The sequence below is a fragment of the Apus apus genome, chromosome 9, assembly GCF_020740795.1.
Source record: "Apus apus isolate bApuApu2 chromosome 9, bApuApu2.pri.cur, whole genome shotgun sequence".
NCBI classification, from domain to species: Eukaryota; Metazoa; Chordata; class Aves; order Apodiformes; family Apodidae; genus Apus; species Apus apus.
Window position 1 is genome coordinate 15,445,601 of NC_067290.1, and position 14,013 is coordinate 15,459,613.

Sequence of the window (14,013 nt, forward strand, 5' to 3'; positions counted from 1 at the left end):
AGCCCACTGAAGCAAATAAAATGCTTGAGCTGCAAGTAAATACGCTGTAATATCTGTGACATCTAGAACTACATTCCATTGCTTTGGAAAAAAAGAAAAGTCAAAGACCTACTAACAGCACAAAGGCTGTTCTGAGGGAATAGAGCTCTTGGTAATAAGCCAAGGAGGCTGCTGTTTGGAGGAGGTAAATAAAAGTAATTTCAGGTTTTCCATGAAAGGTGGTAAGTTTTGCACTCTGCCATTGCAACAAACGTGCCAGAATCTTAAGGTGTTTAAAATTATGTACTTGTCACACAAGACTGACTGCATCTGATCAGTCATGATTTAGGGCAGAATGGCTTGGATTCTGCAGGAAGAAATACTGCATTCCAGCCTCCTTGAAGCAGTAAAAATATATGGAGAAAGGATATAGTGGTCTGTTTCATGCCTGTTTGTATGAGGATGGGTTAGCTGTTAGATAAATAAAGCTGAAGGAAGAAAAATTTGTAGAGGAGAAAACATACATTTGCCTGTTTCTCCTAAATGTTGCCTCATTGTGCAGACAAATAACATTTGTCTTTCTGAGTTGTAAAATCCAAAAGAGACAGAAGGTCCTGTTTATACAGCCTGACCACTTGAGTGCTGCAAGTCATGTGTATGGCACCCCTGACTGCACCTAAGGATTCAGAGGTGTATAGTTTTGAGCTGAAACTTCAAGATATAAGGTTATAATCTGTATTTGTTTCAGATTCTCTTACCTTTCGTTCAAATATGATTTTTCGTACATTTTTGAAGTTTAATTTCTGAACATTATTTCTTTATCCTCAAGATGAAAGTATGGCCTTTTGTGTGTAGTTCATGCTGCCATCAAATTAAGTCTGTTTTTTTTTTGTGGAAAGGATTAAAAGGATTAAGCCTTTTAAGTTTAAGCATAAATATTTTTCTTTTAACAGGGATTTACATACCTGCTTTCTGCAAACCCCATGTTTTTAAATACGTGCATGAGAATGTGTTCTCAAGAAATGAGGGCAGTGAACCAACTGATCGGATCAGACTGTTCCCACCCGTATTTGCCAACCCCAGCACTGACAGTTCTGTGATTTTCACTTTACTGAGAACAATGTAAAATTACTTTGGATCTAGTACTGACATAATTGCTAAATATGAGGTCTTTCATGAACTCATTTGTAATTCATGTGCTGCATTCTTCACTCTGTTTTTATTTTGTCCAGAATGCTGTGTGTTTTAGGCAAAGTGCCTTGTGGTGTTACTGCAGTTACAGAGACCAGGATAGCTTTTCTATAAAACCACGTTGACTGGCACTAGTGACATTTTTCTCTTTTTAATTGTACTTCTTATTATGAAGTGAATTAATACTTTATTAATAAACATACTTTTTACATTTAATCCATGATTTAAAGTGTTGTAACTCATGGTTTTTTTTATATTGGGACACCTGCTCTGGAGAAACTTCCTAGTTATTCCCACAAACACCAGAAATAGACATTAGGGTCCCACTAATATATGAAGGCAGTTCTCTTGGGCATTTTTCTAGATCTTGTGTCTGTTTTTCCTTATGAAATCCTAAGATCTTGATATTATCTGTTGCAGTCATAAGCATATTTGAAGTATTTCATAATCTGTTTCTCCTAGCTATTGTAACCATGGATTTTCCTTTCACATTTTAAACTTCCTTCAGATTCTTTTTAACATCACAATAATCCATGTATGTTGGCTTTTTTTCTGTTTCACCTTTTGTGGTGGTGTTTTTTCTTGTTTTCTTGCCTTCATAGAGCAGTTTTTACTGTTCTGTGACTGCACTGAGATGTTTGGGGTGATGCAGTGTAGGGCCTAGAAAAGAAAAAACTAAAACCAAGTATTAAATGATGCATAGACACCTGATAGTATCTCCTCAATCCAGCAGATGAGGCTGTTTCCCATTACATTTGGTCTGCAACACCGTAAGCCCCTGGAAACCTGTAACCATGTGACAACCAAAGTACTAACATTGATCCTCTGGGTTCTTACAGAAGAGCACCTCAGAGTTTTTCTTTTTCCCACCAGTACTGCTTTTCAGCCACCTAGAAGTAGATCAAGCAATTAAGTGAACAACATTTAAATTCCTTTTTAGAGTGCAAAGTAAGAAAATGGAAAAACAGGTGATTTTGTTTATACCAAAAAATACCTTGTAATAAGTAGTTTTGAGATATTTTTTTTTTCTCTGAGATTGATAGATTTGCTTCATAAAACGTACTTGTTCCTGGAGCCTCATGAACTGAATCTTGTTTTTTTTTAAAAAACACAACAAACGTTTGAGTCCATTACTTTTCCTGCTTTTGTCAGATTATCTCCTCTTTCTATGTACTTATTTCTACCTGGGGAATAAATATTATAATTTAAATTATTTTTGGTATGTCTCCACTCTTTGTTTGGTGTTGGGTAGCAAGATTGCTCTAATGGATTTTTGCAATTTTTTCTAGTAGCTACAAGTGTATCTTTTGTCCCTGATCTTTAATTGTAATTAAATGTCTATCTCCAGGTATAATTTTGTAAATGTTGTTTTTATTTTTTGGACTCTAGTATAATAGATTTATAAATAGGTTCAAAACCAGCCATCTAGTAGAACATCAAAGTATGTTTTTTTTTAATCTATAAATTCATGTTGTGTGGATTTGTGCATTCCAAGGTGCCAAGTCCTGTGTGAGAAGGGGCTCCACTGCTCTTAGCCCTGCTTCTGTTCTAAGAACCGTAGAATTTGATCTAGAGTTTACACTTGCTCAAGCATCTTAAATTTATTTCCTAAAAAAAGCCTGACTTGAGAGATGTTGATATCTGTATATATTTCGGTATATTTATTTTCCTGCCACTGTTAGGAATAGTTGTTTTCCAAGCAACTGGGATTTATTTTTTTTCCTAGAAATCTGTTGGGAAGGTGTGTTACTCATATTTATGCTTTTGTTCCAAATGAGATAGTTTGATAAAGATTTGTATTGCAATGGATGCTGTTTTACACTTGGTTTTGGCAAGTATTCAGTTAGGAAAATCTCATAATCACTTATAAAACATCATCTTCATTCCACCTTAATCAAGAGAGTTGTAGATTGTCACCTTTGTAACAGCAGTTTTAAATCCATAAAGCATAGTTTAGTGGCATGCTTTATCACTGATGCTCTGATAATGCAGATCACTTTTAAGCTCTCTTTTAACATGGGTAGATCTATTAGTAAAGGGATGGCAGAAATCTAATATGTGTTGGGGGAGAAAAATCAACATCAACCAAACAAACTCAAAAAACTGAAGTGACAGCTCAATGAATGAATGGTTCATTGTCCCAAAACGTTTCTTTGGTGATGTGCTCTCTACAGCTTTTTCAGAGCATGCCCAGAAATATCCTATGGTTCTGTGTGTTTTCTTCTTTCCTTGAAAGGGCCCCCCCACACTCCTCCTGCTGGGAGGTTCTGCTGAAAAGTACAATTTCATAATCAGCTTAATCTGGTCTGAAAATGAGCTTGCAACAAAATGGCTAATCCTGCACTCCCTGCTGCTTTGGGTTGTGTTCCTGTTCCCCCTTCAGTGATGGCTGGAGGACTGGTGTGGATATGCAGTGTGTCCCACTGGTTTGCTGAGTCCACTAAAGAACTTCTAAAAAATACATTAAAAGAATCCCACGTGAGAAAACTTGACCATTCATTTGTTGAATAATCTGCTGCAATGTGCCACAGGGGTGTAAGAGTGCTGAGGGCAGTGTGAAGAGGGCACGGGAATATGTGGCCAGGTTTGAAAAGGAGAACAAGATCATCCCTTTGAGATAGCATAGTGTTTGTATTGGCTGCTGTGCTTGGGGCACTGCAGTGTATCTGTGTTTATGTATTGGAGATGACAGGTAATCTGAGAATTTGAGAAAGTGTCTCTTGAAAATACAGGTTCTGCTTGCTGATTTCAATCGTGATGATGCCAGTAAGCTGAATTCTTCAAGGGTGGTGGCTGGGGGGAGCATTAATTTTGTATGTTGCCACTTGAATACAGAGGTCGCTCCAAAATTACTAGCACCACGGTCGATACAAGGGGGTGTGTATGAATTTAAGGAATTGCTTCTTTCAAAGTATTTGATAACTGAGTCAGGGAACATAAATCTGAATTTATCACTGTACAAAAGAAACTGCTGCTGAGTCCATCTGTGCCATTCCCAGATACTGTCGGGCAGTTCAGTGTGTCCGTGCATAAACAGAAACACAACGTGTCACCAGTTTACGTCAATTTGTCATTTATCTTCTGGGGACCTTGTACTCAGTGAACTAGAAGTTTTAAAAGGGAAGATTTCAAGGCTTTTTCACAGAAGTGCATTGGCAAATGATGGCAGTTTAGCTGGAAATCAGATTACTATACGTGTTCTCTTGCTTATTTAAGGGCTTGTGTAAAAAAAGTTTAAGACGTTCTTTCCTTTAACCATTAACAGGTCCAAGGACTAAACACAAGGTTAGGGTATGTTTATCATAGGAGACAATAAGGTGTTTTCCCAGGAGCAGTTATATGTTGCAAGAGGGTGTCTGATCATCAGCACATAGTATGACATTAACAGCAAGACATCTGCAATAAGAAGTGTTAGCCTGTCCTGGGAGCAGCAAAAATGCTGCTTCTGTGTGCCTTCTGGCCAGGCTACTGAGCCTGCTCTGGTACTTTGCTTTCACCTCTTTATGTAAAGAGCATTTTCTATTCCTGTCACTGGTATGTCACTTAATACAAGGCAAGACCTACAAGCTCTTTATCCTTTCATCTTTCCTTCCTTGCCCACAGGATTAAAGGCTGTAAGAACAGACTAAGGAGGTGCTTAGAAGGGGTTGGTCTTGTTCCATTCTGCTTTAATACCCTGTCAAAGCTACTAGGATTTAACCAGTGTTCTGCTTTAAAAACCTCCCTCCTACGGTTTCTAACTAGACCTGCTTTTCCTTAAATTTTCTCTTACTAGTCCCAGAAATTCCCCACAAAGCTGTTGGTTGTTTTTTTGGGTCAAATCCTCCAGGTAATTAGTTGTATTTTTTCTAAATAAACATTCAGGACTCCTGTGCATGGAAAACAGTATTTAATTGTGTTGGCAGTTCTTTGGAGTTATATATACTGTATAGAGAAGTTGTTATTTATGCTGTGTCTGTAGCTTAATTTCCTCCCTCATCAGACTTGTATGTAGCAATCAAACCTCTTAGTAGTTATAATGTCTATTTATTCACATCTGTGGTTATTGGTGGCTGGGTAGGTTTGTGTGAGCTCTTGTCTGTTAACAACATGTATGTGGCTTTATCTTCACTGACCTGGAGTCACCTTTCTTGCTACTTGTAGCCCTGTTCCTGAAGTAATTGATTTGCTTAGTTTCTGAACTATTTTATTGTGGTTCAGTGTCACACAGGCTGTCAAAGAACAAACTCCAGTCCTCTTCTGATCTTTTTGTTTTTTTAATTGGGTCAGTGTTTCTCAGTCTGAGATGGTGAAATAGCAGTTGGAGGATGATATTTCTTGCATTTCTAGTAGGATTATGAAGTTACATGAATAAACCACGGATTAAAGAAAAAACTATGGGAGGGGAGTCATGTTTGGGTGGGCTTTGGTGGGGTCATGATCTGTACATGACCCAGGGGAGCTGGGATGAGTATACTAAAGGTGTGAAGTCAGGGCCATAGTTAAAATGCCATTTAAAAATAAAACTACAGTCATGTGATAACAGAAGATAGGGAGGGAAGACATTTTGTTAGTTAATGTGTTGTTGTCTGTCATCTTCACGTAAAGAGACGGGGGCTATTTTATGATTTTTAGTTGCAAATCTGTTTGACAACAGTGTTATGTGTCAGTATTTTACTAGCTCATTCTTAGTGTTGTATGACCTGTGATCTCAGGCCACTTTTACTTGAGAATATCTGCAGTTAAGTATAGTATACCCACTGATTTCAAATTTATGGACTATTTGGTTTTTTTTGTATCCCAACACTAAATAGTGACAAGAAACAGGAGCTGTGACATAAAAGCACAGCCACTCCATGCAGTCACAGGACCCAAAGAAAGAGAAATGTTTTTCAGGCCTGTGGTTCTCTCCTGACTCCTTCACATCACACCAAAAAAGACCCAATGAAGGGATTAAGTGGGAGCTGTAGAACTGAAGCTGCGATTACTTCACATGTTCCTGATGCAGTTTTAAACCAGCTTATTTACATACTAAAATACCAGAGAGCATCTGGTCATCTGCTGAGGTCCTCAGGTGGCTTTTGAAGGTTGCTGAGCTCTGTGCTAGCAGTCCTCCAGGCAGCTCAGGAAAACCAGTCCTGGGATGTCTGCGCGGGCTGGAGTTACTCCACAAGATATGGCCCTATTGGTGGAATTCTAGTGAAGCAATATTTCAACATCATTAATGGCACAAAAGCTTAAGATAATTCAGTTCAAGCATGGTGTAGATAGTACCTGGGATGAGTAATGCTTAAAAACTGATAATGCAGAGGGAAATAATGTGTCAATAGGCTTTTGTGCCTCCAGTTTCCAGGGTTTTCAGAACACCCACACATGGGTCCAAAGAGTAGCTCATGCTCCGTGGAATGCTGGAGGGAAAGGTGAAGAGGGGAAGTGACCTGCTAGGGAGAGGGGCTGTGTTAAAACTCGGGTGTTCTCAGGGTGTTTACCCTTGCACTCAGAACCTCCACTTTTTTTTTTCTTCTGTAAATGTACGTTTTCCAGAAGTGGGAAAGAATGGAAAATGGATTGACTTGTTATGCTTGAGTTCCTTTTAAAATTGAGACAAATTAGTTTTGCAAGACACTATGTTGGTATTACTTGCCTTTGTGTTTCTCCATGTATGCCTAGTAAGTATCCACGTACTATTCCTCTGAAGTGCAGTTGATTTTTTAATAGAAGTATTAGAAATACCCCAGTCTTGCCCACAGTCCTGAGCAAAACTTCTTTGTGACACATTTGGTAAGTCACGACAGTACGGTAAATAGGTTTTGTATATATTGCATTTGTTGCTACACAACATGAGGAAACTTTGCAGGGGACAGGAACATACTTAAAACATGCCTCTGCCATTATTTTAATCCTTGATAAATGGTGAAATGGATTCACCTTTTCGTGTAGGTGTGTATATAGGATGTTAAATAGAAATGTCAGAGTGCTTGTCCATCAGTACTTGGGCAAAAAGGAAGCACGAATTGTTTAACCCCCTTCTAAAGAAAAAAGTTCTAGTGGCATTAGATGATCGATGATTTAGGTTGCAGCAGCACACACTTGAAAAAAAGGATCAATGACTCACTACAGACTGATGCAGGTTTTATTTTCAGCCTTCTAGGTCCATCTTCTCCTTTAAAATAAAAGGGGATAAATGTTCTGGGGTGTGACGCGCCGGGGCTGTGGCAGAGCCCGGCCCGGCCGCTCGCGGGGCGTTATTTACCTTCTGGGGTGTCCGTCTGGCCGCTGCCTCGGGCGCCTCCTGGGGAAACGGGGAATTCCAGAGGGAATTCCAGAGGGAATTCCAGAGCGCCCCGCCTGAGGGCTTGAACCCGGGGTGCAGGGATTCGTGCTGCCGCTCGGCCTCGGGGCGCCCGGGCAGCGCGGAGGGGGGATGATGTGCCCGGAGGGGGGAGGTACCGCCCGGGCCTCCCGCCCCGCTCCGCGATGGCGGCGCCGGAGCCGCCCGGAGCGGTCACGGCGGGGCGGGGGGCGGGACTTCCGGCGGGGCGGGGGGGCGGGGCTTCCGGCGGCGGGGCGCGCGCAGCCGCGATGCTGGCGGCGTGAGCGCGCGGGCAGCGTCCCCCGGGCGCGGCGGCGGCGGCGCGTGCCGGGCATGGAAGTGGAGAAGATGGAGGAGAATGAATGGAAGTACCACGGGGAAGGGAACCAGAGCCTCGTCGTCTCCCACTGCCAGGTGCGCGCGGCCGCCCCTCCCCCCGCGCTCCCGCCGCGCCGGGGGCTGCCCAGGCCGCGGCCCCGGGCCCGGGAGGTCCTGGGGGGGGTCCGGGGGGTTCTGGGGCTTCCCCCCCGGCCGCGGGGAGGGTCCCTCCCCCGGGGCGGCGAGCGGGCGGGTTCCCGGGTTCCCGGCGGGAGTTGTGAGGAGAAGCAGCCGCGTCCCCCGCCTGTGCCGGGCGCGGCGGCGGGAGCAGCGCTCGGGGCGCTCGGCCTCGCTGCGGGGCCCGGGGGCTGCGGGGCCCGGGGGCTGCGGGGCCCGGGGCTGCGGGGCCCGGGGCTGCGGGGCCCGGGGGCTGCGGGGCCCGGGGCTGCGGGGCCGGGCTGGGCCCGGGGCTGGGCCCGTCACCCCCTCCCTCCGCTGCCCCGGCGGCCTCGGGTTGGTGGTTCTGTTTTAAATGAAGAAAAAAGTCAAATAGAGTCAGCGCTTCGTTACCGGCGAACAGTAACAATTAAATGAAGCTGCGTCTAATCGAGCAGGTTCCGTGTCAGCTCAAGGAGCAGGTGTCGGTTTGGCTGCTGTCAGTGTGTTCCTGCTCCACTCCTGTGCCCGTCATTGACTCGGTGTTTGGGGATCAGGGTTTTGGCTGCTCGTGTCCCTCGAAAGGAGTTTAGTCTTCTTCTAAAAAGTACTTGCGACTGGTTTTTTTTTGGTATTTTATATTTAAATAGTACGAACTTGCCACAGAGAGTCCTTCATACTTCATAGATCTAAAAGCAGTGAAGCCAAAATGACAAAGTTTAGGCTTTATGTGGGAGAAAAATCTGCAATAAGACTTGAATCCTGAAAATCGTATGTTTTTTTTCTAATAATGGCTAAATATCTGTCTGAAAACACCGGATTCTTCTGATGTCTGTTTTCTGGATTAGAAGCATAAACTAGATGTAAAAAATATTAACATACCAGGTCTGAGAAAATGCTGGAAATCTTACGGTGCTCTCCAGATGTTAGCAGAGGCACTCCTGTGGCTGTTGTTTCCTCCTCTCTTCAATGTGACATCTTTTTTTGAAAGATATTTTTGCTGCAAGAAGAAAGTGCATGGTTTTGTTTGTCCCCTGTCTAAATCTTAGCTTTGAAAAAGACAGTCTAAAAAGTACTCAGTCACTGAATGATAGGAGTCAGAACAAGTAATGGAGTAATAGTGATGTAATTGTGATATCTTTAAAGACCTGGGAAGTGAGGAAGTTTGCCAGAGGCTCAGAAATAGTTGCTGAGAGCATCAGTTCTCTTTTTTTTTTTTTTTTTAACAAGATGTCAGAACTTGAAGAAAGAGTAAAAGTGAAATAGATACAATTTTTCCTGTACAGACGTTTTGAACTGGTAAAGCTTCTGTCTCACCACTTTGTGCCTGCAGATGGGTGAACTCTTGTAAAATTGTAGCCTATAAAATACTGTTGAGATGTTAATTGTTACTTTGTGCCTCTCACAAACAGGACATACTTGTATGATTAATCATCGTTCTTGTGATCTGGTGTCAAGTTATTCTCAGGTTTGTGTGAACAGAACAGCAGCTTAACTAAGGCAGTGAGTTTCATGTTAACTGTCCTTGCTTCACTCTGTATCTCGCCAGTTAATGGTTTTTTGTGCATAAATGCTTGTGGAAGGGCCAGTGATTTGGTTGTGGCAAAGGAGACGTGAATGGATGCTCAGATACAAGTGCTGGGGTTGTAAGTGAGAGGCCAGGGTGGAACTGTGTGCTTCTTGTTCCCATGTTCTCTTTTTTGATACGTAGTGGTGTTGTGGAATGTTGGGAGGAAGCTTGTCCCGACCTTCGTAGGTCTGAACATTTCTTCCTTGCTTCTTCAGGAAGATCTAAGAAGTTTTAAAAAACAAAGCAACAAAATAAAATAAAAAATGCCTCTGTCCTTCTGGAGAAGAGGGCATGAGTGTCTTTGCCTTTTATGAGGTGAGACCCAGGGAGTTTTGTTTCATTGTCTGCCCTCTGGACACTCTTTGAAGCACTGAGAACAGGTTGATGTATCAAGCACAGGGTGTTTGGGTGGGGATGAGCAGGCAGCCTGGATGGACACTCTTGTTCTTGGTTGTGTGGAGTGTGTCTGGATTGAGGATGAAGGGTAGGAGGGACAAGGTGTGTGTCATCAGCTCATGGTGCTTGCCTGTGTTTAGGGCTATGCTGACTTACTAGATTAGCTCCATTGCCTGTATCTTTCCCTTTAAGACAGGAACGCAACGCACTGTTAATCCAGAGTTAGTACAGTACCAAAATTAAAAACTTGGTCATAGAAGAGTCACATGCCCAACACAAAGCTCTGCTAGTGATGAGCTGATAAGCCCTGGAGACGCAGGCAACACGCAGACATTTTTTCCAGCACCTTTGAATGATGATGTGTAGACCAAGGTTTGCCAGACAGTCAGACGTTGGCATTCTGTGGAACGTGTTCTGTTGTGGAGGTGAAAACATTGTAAAGTGCTGCTTGAGGTGTTGGTTCCTCTTACCAGGTATGAATCCTGCAGAGTTGTGGGAGTGTGGGAGTCTCCCTGCGCTCCTGCGGGACACCCTACTGAAATGAGTGGCAGAAATCAGTGCATCCCTGCTCCTGATTCATGCAGTTAAGAGAGAACTTAGGCAGGGCTTGGTCTAGTAGTCAGCACATCTCTTCTTACAGTGATAGTTTTACAGAGTTACTTTAATTAGTTCTCCCGCACTTAGAAAGTGATCTGATGAATAAAGATGGAATGTCTGCGGAGCATTTCCAGTTACCTTTGTTATCTCTGGAGCTCCATGCTCGTGTGCTTGTTTGGTGCATACCCAACCTGCGGCTTTCACGGTGTTTTCAAGTTTCAGTTCTGATGAATCTAAAATTCTGGAAGACATACAATATTATGGTTCAAATCTCTCTGTTGATAAAGTGTTACCTGTTGGTTTAATTGCAGCTGTGATTAAGTGAATCCAAATTGAAATGGAATTGTGGTAAAAAAAGCCTTTGTGTAGCCTTCAGCCTGCTGAAACAGTAGAAAATGAGCAAAGGCAGTTTTTCTACCTCATGATTTTAGTGAGAAATACAACTGGCAAATCCATTTGGTTCCTGAAGACAGTGCTTGAGAAAGATCACTTCGAAGTACATAAAAGCTGCTGGTTCATCCAGGCATCGTTGGTTGCAATTTTGTATAGTTGATTGAATCATAGTATCCTCCTCAAGTAACTTGCTTGCCACCCCTCACTCTATTTAGAGAATTGTCTGGTTGCTCGTTCTAGATGACAACTTAAGAGATGCATGAAGTGCTGCAGTACAGATACAGCTCTACAAAACCCCAACCAAGAGCTGTCACAGCCAGCCAGGCAGTTTAGAAAGGATGCTTCCTACTCCCACCATTTTTATTGGAGTGCTGCTCCTTCCACATTGAATTTGGCTTCTGATTCAAATAGAGGGCTAACCTTGCTCTTGAGCAGTAGAGAGAGTTCAGAGGAACTGCTGTAGAACACTTCTCTTGCACCTGTTCAAGCTTCCTGAGGTGGAGATAGCTAGTTCTCTGAAGTGGGCTGGAAAATCCTGATTTGTAGTTCTGGGTTTTAATCCCTTGTTTGCTCTTACAGAGACACTTAACACTTCATTTCAAATGTCTTCAGCATATGTTTATAGAAAGTAGTGTTGAAACATGTGCTTGCAATTTCCAGTTTCTGCTTTATGAGATAAAGTGGGTACATTCCTCCCGTGTGTCACTGCTGTTGGTTTCTACCTTTTTTTTTTTTTTTTTTTTTCCTTTTTGCAGGATGGGATAGTATTGTAACCAAGTGCCTAATCTAAAAATAGATTTGAACATTAAGCTTGTGTTTCAGTGTGACTACTGAGAGGTGGTACAAGAAAAGTGTGGTTTTTTTCTTCCCCAGGTCTTTTTTCATTCAGTGAGATGGTCTGGAGGAACCTTGGTGTGTGTTTGCAAAAGGTTGTAGTTTGGATCTTCAGGTTCCTTGGATGTTAGTAACAATCTACTACTTGTCTTGGAGCACTTGCAGTTCCAACAGATATCCTTGGGTTTTCGTATGGGATGTAGTTAGTAAATGTGTAAACCATCTCCAGAGCATATGTAAGTTCATGAAATAGAAAAGGGGGAGGGAGGGTAGATGGAGGAGCTAAAAGAAACAGAGCTAAGGAGACTGGGTGAGGAAGTCAAGTCCGATAATCAGACTTGAAGAAGGTTCCTGAAGTTGATGCCTGTAGCAAGTGAATAATACCTGGCTCTTCTCTGTGATTTTTTTTTTTTTTTTTTTCCACCTTCAAGGATAGTAGATATCAGTGTGCTGCTAATGGCATCCTTCCTGATCCTTGTTTTGACTTTGTAGGGAACTGTAGAGAGCAAAGGTTGCTAGGAGAGAGAAAGGTGCCTTGTGTTTTAACAGTAGTCTGGTTTCGTGGTATCGGTAGCTGCTTCTGCTGGCAGCTGCATTATGGTGGCTGCAAAGTGTGTGAAGAAGGACACTTTCTGCAGATGGGGAGATGGATTTGGTTTTGGTTTTTGGAAGAAAATAATTCTACCTATGAGGGGTGCTTCAGGTCACATCAGGCTAGATAATTGTTCTTAATAATTCTTTTACAACATTACATTGTTTTCCTGTGGTTGGCTGGTTCATTTGTTTTTAAGAATAATGACAAATTATTCTTACTGGGAAATTTTGTCATAATAAACATACTTTGAGAGAGGACCATTAACTAGATGGTATGTTTAGACACAGGTGTTTGCCGAAGGAGTGAAAAGCTCATGGTCAGAATTACTAGTTAGCTGCAGCTTTTCTATTTGGTCTTGTTTGGCAGAAAGGGAGTGATGCTGATCGTTTATTGCTGCTTTGTTGAGAGAATCTTCTTGAGGCACTTTTCCTGTTGGTTTCATTTTTTGTATCCCTGAGGAGAGTATTCTGTTTAAATTCCAAACCTGTGCTAATTCTTATGGATGGATTTCATGCTCTGGATATATCCAAACGATTCACCAAGGCCATGTGATGTCATATAGGGAGGAGTTTTGCATCTGGTTCTGAAAAATTTTCTGGAGAAAGCAGAACTTATATGTGAATGAGCTGGACTGGGATCCCAGCATGCACCGTAATGGGGATTAAGGGCCCTTAAAACCTCTCTTTGCCTTTTTGGGTAGCTTGTAGGGATTCTTTGACCTGGTTTCTCCAGCATTCTGTTCTTTCAGGGATACACATATCTAAACATTGTCTAGCAAAAAACCCACACCTGCACAGCCTTTCCCTACTTAGAACAAGAACAATAAAACAGAATGATGACTAAACATAACATAGTGCTTTGCTCCTTCTTTCCTAGTTGTGACTATTTGTTTTAATTTAAAAAAGAAAAGCAAGTAGAGTAGCTTCTGCCCAAATTTACTTAAGCAAACAGCCATAAAAACCAGTGTAAAAGCCAAGTATGTGATCAGGGTGTGTCTTCAGTGGAAAAGAGAGGAGGAGATGTGTGCCTTGCTGTAAATAACAATTAAGTTTTTAGGAACAGGAGGCAACCACCAGTTTGAGTTGGCATTTGACACCCTTTGTGGCACCTGTATTGAAACTGTACGTTTCTTTGTGTTAACCTGGTATTTAAATACTCATCTATGGTCACTGAAAAAAAAAAAAAAGAAAAAAAAAAGGAAGACAGTTTAGTATTTGTATTTGGTTCCTTGGCTAAACTGGTACAACTGCAACTGGAGATGTCATAACTAATTGGACTAACTCTACTTGACTACAATCTACAAAGCGTTTACTGTAAATGAAGATTTAAAAGTTGGAAGCACTTCCAGTTCTGTGGATTAGCTGCAAAGCTTTTTTTGTCCCAAAAAAGTCAGCAGCTTGAGTCAACATCTATGTAGAATTTTAATTGCATATTGGGATTTCAATTCCATATTGCACTAGTAGAGTTAAATTTACTTTTTCCTTGGCTTTACTGGGTTTCTGCGCTGAAAAGATGCTCTGATGCTGTGCAGAGTAGTAGGATCTCCCATGAAGTGAAAGGGAAGGTGGTACTGGATAGCAAGGCTGAATGTAGAGAGGAGAAAGAACAGAAAGGCAGCAATGAAAGCTTTTCCAATCCTATTAGTGCCATAGGTTCTGTAGATGCAGATGGGAAAATGTAGCGTGTGTGGAA

The 14,013-nt window shown here is 42.1% G+C and overlaps 1 protein-coding gene across 1 annotated transcript in view; it reads left to right on the plus strand.

Annotated features, from left to right (window-relative positions):
* Positions 1–7,736: 7,736 nt before the first annotated feature.
* IPPK (inositol-pentakisphosphate 2-kinase) overlaps positions 7,737–14,013 on the plus strand; it is a 30,578-nt gene continuing 24,301 nt past the window's right edge. Inside the window, exon 1 of the mRNA XM_051627277.1 lies at positions 7,737–7,876. Coding sequence (XP_051483237.1) covers positions 7,796–7,876 — 81 coding nt within the window. The 5' untranslated portion in view covers positions 7,737–7,795. The remainder of the gene's footprint in view (positions 7,877–14,013) is intronic.